At 34.3% G+C, this 15,242-nt stretch overlaps 1 protein-coding gene across 1 annotated transcript in view; it reads left to right on the top strand.

The window, feature by feature from the left end:
• LOC129233126 (CAD protein-like) overlaps positions 1-15,242 on the top strand; it is a 165,253-nt gene that overhangs the window by 131,269 nt on the left and 18,742 nt on the right. Inside the window, exons 36-38 of the mRNA XM_054867189.1 lie at positions 582-666; positions 9,440-9,834; positions 10,838-10,861. Coding sequence (XP_054723164.1) covers positions 582-666; positions 9,440-9,834; positions 10,838-10,861 — 504 coding nt within the window. The remainder of the gene's footprint in view (positions 1-581; positions 667-9,439; positions 9,835-10,837; positions 10,862-15,242) is intronic.

Here is a 15,242-nt window from a genome sequence, read left to right as displayed (position 1 = left end):
GCTACGAAACTCATAAGGAATCTGGGGTTGAGGGGTGTGTAGCTAGGTCGTTGTTTCGTTCTGGAGTTCTTAAATTACCCCAAGTTTATTTCAAATTTTAGTTGTAACCAGTAACACTGTAAAATCAATTTCAAATCATCCCTTTTGTCTGTTGATTATCATTCCTAGTCGTTATAGCTGCAGAAAAAGTTAAGTCGATTGATTTTTTACTTTTCTCTCGATCACATTGGGAAAACGAGATCCCATAATGTTGCGGATCAAGTTGAATTGCCAAGGAATGAAGACGTACAAAGGTGCAAAAATGTAATTTCTGTTTTTTTAATTATTAACTTTCATTTAATCCCATGCTCGTATAAACTAGAAAGTAGGTTTCATACACGAAAATTAGCTTTAATTTTAATGTGTTAGGAGGTTTTTAAGATAAAATAAAATCGTTTCTATATATCGAATTTTTTTCCGTCAATTTGCTACTTCGAATATGGAGGTTTGACTGTATAACAAGTAAAAAAAAATATTTTTGTTAATTTCATTTCTGTGGAAGTCTTGAAAGTTGATCTGTTTTCTGTTTTTGATTGTTTTAGCTGTCCCCTGCTGGTGGTAGGATGACACCAAACCTGTATAGTACAGACGCTATGGGATCCAGTCAAGATCCAGGCATGCCTACAGGCAAGACAATGTTTTTAGAAATATATTTCAGTTTGTGTGGTAGTTGTTCATATTGTTTCATATCAACATCAAATTTTCTGTCAATAAGAGTGAATAATATAGATCGAACATTTTGTTGTGAATAAGGGGCTATTCATTAATTACGTAAGGACCCCGAGGGGGGGGGGAATCTCTATCCTTACTTGGGGGGGAGGGGGTCAAATTAACTTTTCAACCAACTAATAACCGATTTTTTTTCTTTTGATAACACATCAAGAAACCTAAGTTCAAGAAAATTGTCGTACGTAAGACTACATTCTTGAGCATGACCCCCCCCCCCCTAAAATGAAATCCTGTATCCACCCCTGAGTATGACAAATAAGTGTTGATTTAGGGGCCATTCATTAATTACGTCAGGGTCCCAAGGGGGGGATTGGAAAAGTCTCACCCATACTTGGGGGGGGGGTCAGACCCATTCTTACGTAGTATTTTCCAAGTCGATATTTTATATTAGAAATTGTGCGGCCTAGTGGTTTGGCAGGGATTATATTTCATTTGCTTCTGTAAGATAAAAAACATATTAGTATGAGCTGTTTTTTACTTGTTTTACAAAGAATGAACAGTGTGAAATATAATAAAAGAATCGCACTGCATATGGCATGTCTTATTTTTAATTAGTACCGCATCGTATACAAAAAATATTTTTCGAAAAAACATTCAGTCTAGATTTCTTTTAGTAAATATTTCTTTACACAGAAAGTATTTAAAAAAATATAATAGTGAATTTAATAATGATTCTAATGATGTAAGATTCGTTATTTTATTATTTTGATAAACGAATTATTTTGATGAACGAAACCCTTACGTAAGATAGGGGGGGAGGGGGGCTGGTGAAAAATCTCACTTACCCTTACATGGGGGAGGGGGTCAAACACTTTCAAAATCATCCTTACGTAGTTGATGAATGGCCCCTAAGCAGAATAAAAGCTGTAAAAGCACAAAATGTCAAAAAAAAAAAAAAAATGCATACACGTTTCGACAAGAGCTTTCGTTTTTTTATTCATGAGCTCACGTCTTTTTATGTAGCCTCAAATTATATCGATACTAAATATTTGTATTGAATTTTTTATTGATATTTTGTGCTTTTGAAGTTTTTTCTTTTATTTTTTGCACAAAATTAATTTTTTTACCCTTTTTTTTTTAAAGATGGGGGATAATTTGATCGGATTTACATTTTGTGCTGGGTTTTTTTTTTTTGTTCAGTTTTTGGGTGTATCTATTTGAAGTAATCTCTATAATTGTAAAAAAATATAGTAAATAATGTCGAAACAGTTAACTATCCCAATATTCCATAATTTGTTTTTAAAAAAAATTAATTTAAAATTGACCTAAGTCAATCTCCATTTTGATAGTACTCATTTACTTATTTTATTTTTTCTTAAATTAACTTGCTTAGACATTTAAAAGCAGCTGAAATTTATTATTTTTAATACTGTCTGGAATGCTGGAATAGTATTTGGAAATTGATATTTTGACTTGGGATGAAGAACAGATGATTTTTCTGTTTTGGCATTTGCATCAATGTACTTATTTATGCTACATATCTATCAGGGTTCATGTACTTGCACATAGCATCTGGGGGGGCAAATTTTTAAAAAATTCTTTGCTGAAAATGATTTCACCATTATTTTATAAGCTGTGAAAGTTATAACCAGAAAATGACTTATGTTTCAAGTTTTTAAAGTCTGGCAAAATGTTCTTCACCTTAAATTACTGTAAATCATTGAAAGAATTTTTTCTTTAATTGCTACTTTCTACATGGTGATCTATTGAACAGCGTTTTGGGTCAAATTGACCCTCTAGTTTTAACTGGTACATTTTTTGCCAGTTAAACTAGTTTAAAAAAAAAACTAGTTAAACTAGTTTAAAAAAACTAGTTAAACTAGTTTAAAAATAGTTAAACTAGTTTAAAAAAACTAGTTCACTAGTTAAACTAGTTAAACTGCCTAGTTAAACTAGTTAAAAAGGTACACTAGTACATTTTTAACTAGTTCATAACAATCACATACTTAACAAGTACATTAGGGTGGTTCAAAAAAACTTTTTTAGCTAGAGTCCAGGCTCCCTATTTTTTAGACTTACTAATAGTATTATGCTGTAAAAGCTTTAGCTTCTTACTCCAATTTTAAGAGGATGTTCAATGACCCCTCCATTTCACATTAGCCATAGCATAGAAATTGTCACAAATTTAGAAACATTTCATTTCCTCTGCTTTTTTCTTTTTGTCAATAATTATTTTATTGCAATAGATAGCAAATGTTAAAAGATTGCTACAGAATGTCAGCAAAATGCTAATTTATGCAGGGCACTTGGCATTGAAGAGACTTAAAAATGAACTGCAAGTATTGTGTTTTCAACAAGTAATAGGGAAATGTTAACAATTTTGAACTTAAAAGGTAAAGAAAAACCTGGTGTTCTGGATTTTGAGATTCGAAAATTGGGGGTCACAGCATTTTTAATTTATTTTACACAGAGTCTGATGTATTGTTTTCCAAAAAAAAAAAAATTGCATCCAAAAGTCATTTTGATATTTTTTCACGACTGTATTTGAAAATATTTACAGAAACTATACAGGGTAAGTAATATTTTTTGATAAATATGGATTACTGGCCTTTTATCATGATATACAGGGTGTTTATAAAGTCCTGTACTGGAGAAGGAAATTTTATTTTAAAAAATTCTTTTTAAGATTAATGCATTATTTCTTCTTTTATTTTATATCTTATCAAGTCCTCCATCCCCCCTCATTGGCACAATTTTAGCCAATAGGCATGTAGTTGGTGCTAGCATCAGAAACTGTGGGTTTTAATAAGAGGGATTTTGAGGGTCAATTGTTCCGAATCTTTGATTTTAACTCATATTTCCAATTCTAATATGAGTTTTTATCTACGTGAGAGCTTAAGATCAAACCCAAACCTCAACCCCCCCCCCCTCATGGCAAATCTGGCTGTGTCAGTGCCTAGGCCGATTTGGCTCCTCAAAGGAACGATAAATTCGTAAAAGGTGATAGGGGCCGATGAGTATTTAAAAGGCAAAATCATATAAGCATATATTAGAACTAAAAACTTATATGAAACCAATTGTTCTGAGTTTAGACGAGGGCTTACAAGTTAAAAAGAAGCAAATTGAAGGGCAGGCTTCCTCCCCATAACTTGATTGAATCTACAGAAATATTTCATCGTTCATTGCCGAGTTTATAAACTTTCATTTTTTCTTCTTAAATTTTAAGTCTCAGTTTCTAATTCCCATATGTTACAACTTTTAAAAAGAAAATAATTTCTCTAAAAATGTTTTTGAAAAGTACTTCAATGATCCTACTTAGTTTTTTCCTTCAAATATGTATCAGTGCGTTTTGGAAGAGAAAGAAAAATGTAAACAAAACTTTTATTTCTTTGTTTTTTGGTTTGGGAGGGTATTGGATGAAGTTGCTTTATTGCACTACATATTTTACTTAAAATCTAGGCATTAGTTTTTTCAATAATATTGATGTTGTCTACTGCCAACTTTTGGTTTTTTGAAGAAGGGGTGGGGGGCTCAAAAAGTCTGTTCTAATCTTCTCGGAACAACAAAAGGTGCTCCGTTCACATAGAAGTCTGTTAACGTTGTGAAAAACTTTTAGAGAAAAGGATCAAACTAAAAATTCAATTGTGTTTTTAATGAATTTTCTTCATGAATGCAAGACTTAATAAACACCCTGTACCTTCTCACAAAGAAGATCTCATACTTTATTCTTCAAGACTGTTCTATCCTTTGTAAACCTCTCCTTTCAAGTACCGTATTTTTGGGAGTAAGCGCCACATCGTAATATATTTTCAAGAAAGAGAATTTTTTGGTGTATACACCACACCCGCCATAAGGGTCACACCCATCATCAAAGAACTTAAAAATACAATTTGTAATAAAGAAAGCTGGAATGAAATGCAAATAAAAGAAATATTTTTAATTAATTTATTATATATATTTTACTATGAATATAATTTTCCTACCTTGGGAGGAGACATTGGTTGGTTATCCAGAATTCTCCTCAATGCCTCGCGAATGTCAAATTCTCTGGCCTAAGTAGCACTCAAACATCAATCGACGTAGGAACGACATAGTTCGACGTTTCAATCCCGAACAATAACCCGGATAAGGTTCTTGAAACGTAGAATTATGTCGAAGTACGTTTTTTTTCACTGACTTGATTTTAAAAAGTCATTTTTAGTGCTTATTTCAATGTTTGAAATCAATGAATCATTATTAAAAGCGTTTATATAGTAATATTCTTTTTTATGTAGAATTCAGAAGCAAAATAGAAAATTGCAAACTTTGGTAAATGTTTTTCTATGTTAGAAAAAATATTCAAACACTGACTTACTTTGACGTTACTGACGTACAATTTCTTCGTTGATCCGTGTGTTGCACTTCCTGCCGGCAGCAGGACGATGTGGCGCCATCTATTGGCAGCATTTTGAATGTTTTTTAAAAACTAGGATTGTTTTTTATTTTAAATAAAAAAAGTCTTTTTTTAAATAAAAAAAAGACTGTATCCGCAGCACCGGCAATTTTTTTGAAATTTTTACTTTTATGCGCTGCAGTGCTTATTCCCAAAAATACAGTACTGTAAAATGCTACATTCTCTTTTTCCATGCTTAACCTTCTTTGATTCTCTCAAGCTGGATTCTTGTGGTCTCCGAAAAAATCTGTACCACTCATTAACCGGTTTTCTGGTTCTGGGAAGTCGCTTTCGGGCAAGGACCCTCTAAAGAGGCCCTGGGAATCGTCTGCCGCTCACAGTAAGTTTCTGTCTCACTGTGCTGCCCTCCTGCACCCTTGTGTAGAAAGTATGAAGCAATTAGTGGTGGATTTCGATTTTCAGAGTTGGCCTAAGTCTACTTAAAAGAAACATTTTCTAGTTCTAGACGTATTGCATAATTTAGAGCTTCAAAGATTCAGATATTTGTTATTCTGCTAAGTTAATATCTGATCTTCAAATTTTATTTTAAAGGTTTAGTAATAGTCGCTAAATAATATTTTGATAACTGTTTTCTGACTTTTAATTAAATATTTATTTTGTTATTGATCTAAATTCAGTTATTTATTTTTGTTAAAATGTATTGTAAGGCCTTTAATCTTCAGGAGCTATATATGGGATTTTTGAATATCCAACTACTAAAATATCTGATTTTTTTTTTCACTGAGGATGCAAATAAGAAAGTCAAAATGGTTCGTACGGTCAAACCTCGTTAAAACAAACTTAAAGCGACATTCGAAATGTAGATTCATCTGAACCGTAGTTTGTCTTACCCGAAAAAAATATAGAGAGAGTTTATTTATAAATACAAAAGATCATTTTGCAAGTTGCTTCATATTTTTTAATCCCTAAGTTTAAAATTACTCTTTTTTATTGGTATAACTTGGATGTTTATTTTTCTTGCATTCTTCCCCCCTCCCCCCCCCCCTTGCTTGCTTTTTCCCTTTCCTTTTGTCTAAATATTTTACCTTACTAACCTGCTTCCAAATAATGTTTTCCTAACTACCCTGTTCCACCATCATATGTTGTGTATTAACGTAAGTATTGCTTTCACATTTATGTGCATGTATTGTGTATGTGTCAATGTGTTTGGCAGAAACTGCAGTGTTGTTTAAATAACATTTTGTGTTTAGTTCTTCAACTGACTGCATGTATTAGTTGAAGTGTAAAAAAAATGTGTGTCATTTTCATAAAGACATTCATTCCATAAATTTTGATACAAGTTTTTTTATCACCTGAAGCTTGAAAAAGTGTCATAACAGAGTGAGTTTTAAAGATATGCATTCAAAATTGGCAAAAAGTAGATGTATTTGTTCGTTATGTGTGTAAGTAGTTTTTTTAACCTTGTGTGTAAGGAAATGAGTGTAAGTCGGTGTTTTTTTAATTGGTTGTTCTATAAAATGAGTTCACTCTTTAAAAAAAATTCAAAAATGAAGAAAAAGTACTCAAATTTGAACATATCGCGTAGTCAAAATGGCTCTGACTATGTGGTATTCAAACTTGAAACATTCAAATACTCAAATCAACATATGCTCATTTTTGAGGGGGGTTTTTTTGAGTATGTAATAATTTCAAAATTGTGTATTAACCGAGTTATGTACTCATTTTTGAGTATGAAATAATTCAGCACTCTATTTGAAAACATGGGTACTCATTTTTGAAAACTTCATTTTTCCCAGTGTTCTGTTTTCTGTTTAACTGAAAACAGAACAGAAGCAATGGGGAAAGTTGAAACAGAAAAGTTTGCTTTGTATGTTTGTTTGTTTTTGTTTGCTGATGTGTGTTATAATACTGTGCTTAAACTAAACTGCCTGGCATATCTTAGTGTATTGAAAATATTTAACATTGTTTTGTGTTTAACATTTGAAAACTTAAATCCTCTGCTTGTGTAGTTGTAAGCTAGTTTGTGCAATCTGATTTTATTACTATATATATATTTTTTTATTTTGTACAGTCGAACCTGTCTATCTCAAACTGCACGGGAAGGAAGAAAAATTCGAAATGAAGGGGGGTTTCCGTATACAGAGATTTTGATACAGTCATAAAAATAAGCAACTGGAGCAAAGTCAAAGAGTTTAACAAGATCTTTTGAATTTGTTGAACATTTTACTCTATGACTTATTGTAATTGCATGTTTGGCTAATTCTATTATACAAATCTTTAAGGAGAAAATTATCTTTCTGTGTTTGCCGTTCAAAAATATTGAAATTTTTACTTTAACCTCAAAATTAAAATGATTTAATCCAGAGACCAAAATAACTGTTGGCTACAAACTGAAAGTAAAACGCATGAAGCCTTTACGCTGTTCAACAATACAAAACCCCCTTATCGGCAGTTTCCAAGTGAACGGAATAACTATTGCTCCTTGTGCATAGTTTTCCTTGGGCTACATATCTCACAAGACTTGGAGGACTATATGAATGCAATTGGGGGGGGGGGAGGCTGGATAAAACATCAAATTTGTTGTAAATGCAAAGAAATTGAAAATTTTGTACATGAGAAGGTTTTTGAGATAGATGGGTTTGAGATAAACAGTTTTGACTGCATTGCAGGGTTCGTGATTTAAAAAAAAAATTTTTTTTAATCAAAAAGTCGAATTTTTTTATTTAAATCGGATTCCTTTGATTTAAATCAGATTTTTTTCAAAATGTTCAAAAATTTGTAGATATTAATTACTTTACAGTTATAAACATAATATGTTTCATACAATAGATGAATCAATTCAACTTCCTTTTAAAATTAAGATAAGTTCTCTAACTATTCAATAATATTTTAAGATTTATAAATACGTTTTAATGCTTAGATAAGATGTGATTTTGTTTTAATTTGCTTAAAGATAAGGTTTCCATTATCGTGTACGTTTTTAGTGTAAAATAATATGTTGAACAATTACTTTTCTGAAATACGTTAGTCATGGTGTATGAGAAAAACTCCAAATTTTTATTTTGTTCCAAACTGTAATTTTGAAATAAAAGTAATAGAGTGAAAATCTGTTACGCACACAGAAAGAGGGATCTATGTAGTTTTGCCTGTTGAAGTTAAGACAGTATAATACAGTGTAGTTATATTTAATACATTCTAAAAATGCAAAATTAATTTATAAAAGTAAAATCAACTCGTTTTAATTAAGGATTTTGTTAAAAATATCTCTTAATTCAAATCAATTGATTTAAAACACGATTTAAATCAAGCTGATTTAAATCAACGAGCCCTGTTGTGTTGTCAAAGCTTTTTAAATGTAGTATTATCTAATATAAAATTATATGTTCTTGATATCGTTGCTGAGTCTGTTGCTTAGCGTTAAAGATCAAGATAGGGACTTTTTTCTGGTTGTCAGTAGCCTATTGAACCAGGGCCTCCACAATGAATTTTGAAAACACTGTGCACAAACTTTATTTGTTGCCCCCCCCCCCTCTCCCAACCACCATTTCTGCTATGTGGTATTAAAATAGTTTGATTGCCACAATTAGGTCAAACTTGGAAACTACTAAATACACTATCTATATACGACAGGTACAATATTTATTATCATTTTGTTATATGTTGTAGCATAAGGAAGTTGCAATAATGTAAGCTGTAATAAGTTCATTCAGCATAGTTTATTGTTGTAAGCAAAAGTAATTTTAGTTAAAAAAAAAGGAAAAAGAATTTTCAGCCAATCAATAGATTAAAATTCATACAGCATAGTTTTTTTGTTTTAAACCAAGACTAATTGCAATTAAAAAAAAAAAGATTAATCAAGTAAAATTGGTCAAATAGGTAATAGCCAAATTGGCCAATGAGTGCAGGGCCGTAACCAGAAAATATATTTTTTTGGGGGGGGGGGTTAAAAACTTTTATGTGGTGCTTTGCGCTATTTGTGCTATTGTTCAAGTCGTCGGGATATCTATTATGAAAGCGTTTTATGCAATTATTATACATGTGAAAAACATTTGAGTTTTGGAAATTTTAAAATGAAAACTAACATTTAAATGTCAAACCGAACTTTTCGGGCAAGGGGGGGGGTTGAACCCTAAGACCCTCCCCCCTTGTATAAAACCCTGACTGACTGTCAGTTAGTTGGCACATCCCTAAGAGTAACCATTAAAAGTTAAGATTTAGGTCCTTTTTGGTCAGTGTTTTTTTTTGGGGGGGGCAACCTCTAATCTTGATCTTTAACTGAGCATTTTATAAATATTACTATTCAAAGTTCGTAAAACTGACGCAAAGCCGACGTTACAGATATGCGTGCTTCCCAGTCCTTGCAAAACATGATGAACGAAGTGGCCAAGCAGCTGATCCTGGACGTGGAAGAGCCGGCCATAATACCGAAGCACAAATTGCCCGACCCTCACCTGGACCTCAAGCTGCCCCTCTTCTACGAGCCGAAGCAGAGACACCTGGAGGCGGAACCCAAGATCCAGGAGCCGGTTTCGACCAAGCACAAGTCGGTCGACTCCTTCGCGGAACCGAAGTCTCTGGTCGTGGTCGAACCGCCGGTTTTGACCAAGCACAGGTCGGTCGATCCCCATTCGGACTCGAGGGCTCCTCTCTCGTATGTACCGGGTGGGTCCACTTCGGCTTTCCAGGGGTTCCCTCAGTTGGTCAATGAGTTGAGGGGGAAGCATGTGCTGAAGGTGGATATGTTTACTAGAAATCAGGTAAGTGTTCGAGTAGGCTGGAAGCTGTTTTTGTGCAATTTTGTTTTTCTAGGGTATGTGGAAATTGCAATCAAGTTGGAACGTGATTGGCAAAGTTATCAATAAAACAAGTGACAGTTAATTCAGTAGACCCTTGTTTTATGTTTTACGTAAGTGCCGTGTAGATCAAAACTGCGTAAATTAAGACTTAATGGTGTGTTAAAATAGGGGTTAGTTTCCATAAATGGAAAAAAGTACTGCATTCTAGTGATAGATTAATATATATAACCGGGAAGTCGCCCATCCAGGTATGACGGGTGAAAATTGCTTCTACATTTGAACGAAGCCATTGCCTGTTTGGTGGTAGTTGGACAGTTGAAATTTTAACCCTAACTTCAGTGGATGAACCCTAGTAGGTAGTGTTCATTGCTGACCATTTTTTCGTTTCTTCAGTCCCCTGAAATGACACAGTCTTACCAGTAGCCGGTTTCGACCAAGCACAAGTCGGTCGACTCCTTCGCCGAACCGAAGTCTCTGGTCGTGGTCGAACCCCCGGTTTTGACCAAGCACAGGTCGGTCGACCCCCATGTTGACTCGAGGGCTCCTCTCTCGTATGTACCGGGTGGGTCTGCTTCGGCTTTCCAGGGGCTCCCTCAGTTGGTCGACTCCTTCGCGGAACCGAAGTCTCTGGTCGTGGTCGAACCTCCGGTTTTGACCACGCACAGGTCGGTCGACCCCCATGTGGACTCGAGGGCTCCTCTCTCGTTCGTACCGGGTGGGTCTGCTTCGGCTTTCCAGGGGCTCCCTCAGTTGGTTGACTCCTTCGCGGAACCGAAGTCTCTGGTCGTGGTCGAACCGCCCGTTTTGACCAAGCACAGGTCGGTCGACCCTCATGTTGACTCGAGGGCTCCTCTCTCGTATGTACCCGGGTGGGTCGACTTCGACTTTCCAGGGGTTCCCTCAGTTGGTGAGCTAGTTGAGGGGGAAGCATGTGCTGAAGGTGGATATGTTTACAAGAAATCAAGTTAGTGTTCGAGTAGGCTGGAAGCTGTTTTTGTGCAATTTTGTTTTTCTAGGGTATGTGAAAATTGCAATCAGGTCGGAACATGATTGCCAAAGTTATCAATAAAACAAGTGACAGTTAGTACAGTAGACCCTTGTTTTACATTCCTCGTAAGTGCCGTGTAGATCAAAACTGCTTAAATTAAGACTTAATGGTAGTGTTAAAATAGGGGTTAGGTCCCATAAATGGAAAAAAATACTGCATTCTAGTGATAGATTAATATATATATAACATATGTGCAATTTTGTTTGTGTAGGTTTGTGAAAATTGCAATCAGGTTGGAACGTGAACAGTTGGTTTCAGGTTGAAAACCCGCGTATAAGTGAAGTCCCTATTTTTTGAAAAAACGGGAGCATTTTGCCACTAATTTTGAATTTAAGCGTTATAAAGAGGAGGAAAATGAAATGCAATGAAAATTTTTGTGTTAAAAAACGTCAGATTTTCATTTTTTGCACAAAAAGGGTTCACTTTTGCGATTGCCATTTTTTTTGAAGGGTTCGATTTCGCTGTTATGATTTTTTGTTACTTGTTGCTTTTATTTTGATTTTATACCGATAAAATTTTATGCTGTAGCCATATTATATATTATTTTTAAAAAATGAGCAATAATTCACGACTATCGGGAAAATTTGTGAAGACGGCAATCTCCTCACTTTTTGCGTAGTCGGCCGTTTACGGTAATTATTTATTCTTGATTTCCCAGTCAGACCATGTAAACATGTAAAATCATAGCAGAATGTTTGAATGTTTAAGTATTTACTTCTTTAGCATCTGCTTAAAAAGGATGGACTAAAATCGGAAAAATGATGTTAATTTTTGAGTTTTTTTCCAAGAAAAAAATCGGTAAAAATTTTCGGACATTCTGACCCGCATATAAGTTGCCCCCCTAACTTTAAACATCATTTTTTAAAAATAAATTTCTCGACTTATACGCGAGTATATACGGTAAGCAAAGTTGCAACAGATAAAATCAACATGATTGAACCCTTTTTGATTGTCTGCCGAAAAAGAAACGGCTGTCAACTAGCTCAAAAAATTAAAATTTTTGCTAGCAATATGGCCTCAGAATTTGCTAAAAAAAGATTTTAAATTTCTTTTTTTATTAGTTTTTTTCAATTAGTCTTTGTGCACCACTATTCTGAGACCTGCGCTGCTTGTCAGCCACATCGAAAATAGCTCAACATGTCTTTCATGGAGGCAGGCCATTCTTTCTTTGATTTTCGACTAACAATCTGATTGTACATGAAAAACACCGCCAGCTCAGTCATTTCAAGTCGAGGACTGCAGTTTCGTGCTTATTAGCACTCATCAGCCCGGCATAGGAAAATGACTGAGCTGGAGATGGAAAACCTCTTAAGGAAGCCAAGAGTGCCAAACAAACTGGTAGCTAATATAGAATTAGCGCAGACCAGACGAGTGACCGAAGCAATGGTTCGGTTCAACTCGAAGATTGAAGGCAAGGCAGTAAATTATAACTGATATTATTCAATAAATTATAAACTGAACTCCTCGGCTGGAAATGACTGAGCTGGCGGTGTATTTCATGTATTTCTGCCTTAGCCCTGACTATAGGGCGGTAACTTACTGAATAAATCTGACTGTGTTAACTCATTCCTCAATTCGATTTGCTGGTGAAAAGTTTAGAAAACGTGTGTTTGAATATAAATATGAATAGTCTTGCCAGATTTCTGAAATGTTCAACTGGGACCAGGGCCGGATTTAGGGGAGGGCAGGCAGGGCTACTGCCCCGGGGCCTCCACAACAAAGGGGCCCCCCCACAATAAAAATTTTACAAAATATCCTAACTTTCAAGGGTCAAAAATATCGGATATATACATATGTATATCAAAATATTCGAATATATATCAAAATATCGGATATTTTTGAAAAGATGATGATCTTTCCAAATCCGGCCCTGACTGGGACACAGGAATTACCCCATCTCCTCCTTCCCTCCATGGTCGCTCATATGCAAAGTGGCAGGGGGGGGGGGCTCGAATATTTTCCCTGTGGTTTAGCTGGATATTTTCCCCGTGGAAACTGATTTCATTAAAATTTTACATTTTTAATAACTTATTCATTAATGGCTGGAGAAAAAAAATGTTTTTACATTTTTGCAAAGAAAAAAGTACTAAAAGCAAAGAAGTTTTAATTTTAAAGGGGGGTGAGCACCCCCCTTTTGAAATTAGAACCCCTTGCCCCCCTCCCCCTGCATTGCTAGCTTTCAAAAGGATGCACACCTGTGGCTGATTTTCGGAGTGTTTCATATGGTTTATAGGGTCAGTTGATCCTCAATGTTATGAATAAATGGTTACTAATTATAAACCTAAAACAGGAATAACAAAAAATCACATAAGCGGATAAAAAAATTTCGCTTCTTAGATGTAAATATTTGCAATTTATTTTAGTCAAAAAAAAAAAAACACTTTGAATGAGGAATAAAAAATTGATCAATATTTAGGTGTACTTTCATTTTTGTAGGATTTTTTTGGTTTTAATCTTGTTGTAAAAAGCTATTCTTGTATTACTTTAACAAGTCAATGTGGCAAATGATGAAGTAATTAATATGCCTATCTTTGAACATAACTAAGCTAATTGCGCAAGAGCTATTGTACTTGGAATATTAATTATTGTTGAAAGTATGATCTTTTAGTGCATCTGAGCCTGTCATACTAGTAAAACACCTTTCGAAGTTCGTTTTCTTTTCTATCGAAACGAGATGAAAAATTTCATTATGCGGGATCAACACTTTCTTTGAACTTAACTTAGCTAATTGCAGGGGTGATTGTGTTCCGGTACTTTACCGAATTTCCGGTATTTACAGACGTATTTCCGGTATTTTTATGTCCGAAAATACCGGAATTATGTTTTTTTTTTTTGTTATGCTTTTATCTCCCTACCTCCGCAATTTTTTTAAAAATTATATAATACTCATCAAATATTCCTGCAAGAGCCTTAAGATGGACACCTATCCCTTAAGGTGGACAAATGTCAAGATAATTTTGTATAACACCAGCTCAAAAGTAACTTTGTAACCCATTAAAATTTTAATCAAATGTACACACAATATTTTGAAAACGACTATTGAACTATTAAATACTATGGCATAGGTGCACTTAAGTAATAGAGGCCAAAGATTACCCCCCCCCCCCCGTTCTAGCTTTGAAACTTTCAGGTATTTTTTGATGAACCCACAATCACCCCTGTAATTGCGCAAGAGCTATTTTTCTTGGAATATTAATTCTTGTTTAAAATATGATTTTTTAGTGCATCTGAGCCTGTCAAAGTAGTTAAACACCTTTGGATATTAGGGGTTTTTTTTCTATAAAAGCGAAATGTAAAATTTCATTATGCTGAACCAACACCTTCTTTAAATAGGCTTGCCAGATTTCCGAAATGTTCAACCGGGACACCAGAATACTCCCCCCCCCCCCCAAATCGCTAGTATTCAAAAAGGTTACACAACTGTGGCTGATTTTTGGAGTGTTATAGGGTAGTTTATTCTCAATGCTGTGAATAAATGGTTACAAATTATGAACCTAAAACAGGGGTGATAAAAAATGACACAAGCAGATAAAATTTGAACATTTGAACTTCTTAGCTGTGAATAATTACAATTTATTTTAGTTAGAAAAAACACTTTGAATGAGGAATAAAAAATTGAACAATATTTAGCTATACTTTTCATTTTATAGGACTTTTTTATATAGTCTCTTTTGGTTTTAACCTTGTTGTACAAACAATCACAAGCTAATCCGGTATTAATTTTACAAATAAATGCTACGAATGATGAAGTAATTATCCTAAGTAATCCTTCACACTTAATTACTTTTAGACCTCTTTGGTCATCTGTGATCAAATTTATCTTTTTCTGGGACGTGAAGTAAACAGGTCGGGAAACCGGGGTTTTGTTTAAAAACCGAGACTTCCTTGGTCAAACCAGGACATCTGGCAAGCCTAAATATGAAGCCATTTGATCGTGTGATCTGTTTGCCAATGTATGGTTGCATCAAATGCCTGAAATGATGTGTTCACATTTTCAAAAATCTATTTGTTTTTGAATTTGAATATTGTTACAAATTCTATAAATAGTAATTATTTTTGTGATTAATTTGTCGTAATCTAGCTAAATTTGGCGTTTATTAAATTATCTTTCATCTAAAATTATTGAAGCTACGTAACCTGTAAATAGTTTCTTGTGTAATGAATATACAGCCCCCGTACATTCAGCTGAAGTATACGGTCGCCTCATTTCTGAATGATAAAATTTGTGAATGGAAAGAAATAAGATAACGGTCTACGATTTTCGGGAATCTTGTGGAATATTTGAGAGTTCTCTTTC

This window comes from Uloborus diversus, unplaced genomic scaffold (genome assembly GCF_026930045.1).
Source record: "Uloborus diversus isolate 005 unplaced genomic scaffold, Udiv.v.3.1 scaffold_18, whole genome shotgun sequence".
NCBI lineage: Eukaryota > Metazoa > Arthropoda > Arachnida > Araneae > Uloboridae > Uloborus > Uloborus diversus.
This window is presented reverse-complemented; position numbering and strand designations above follow the sequence as displayed.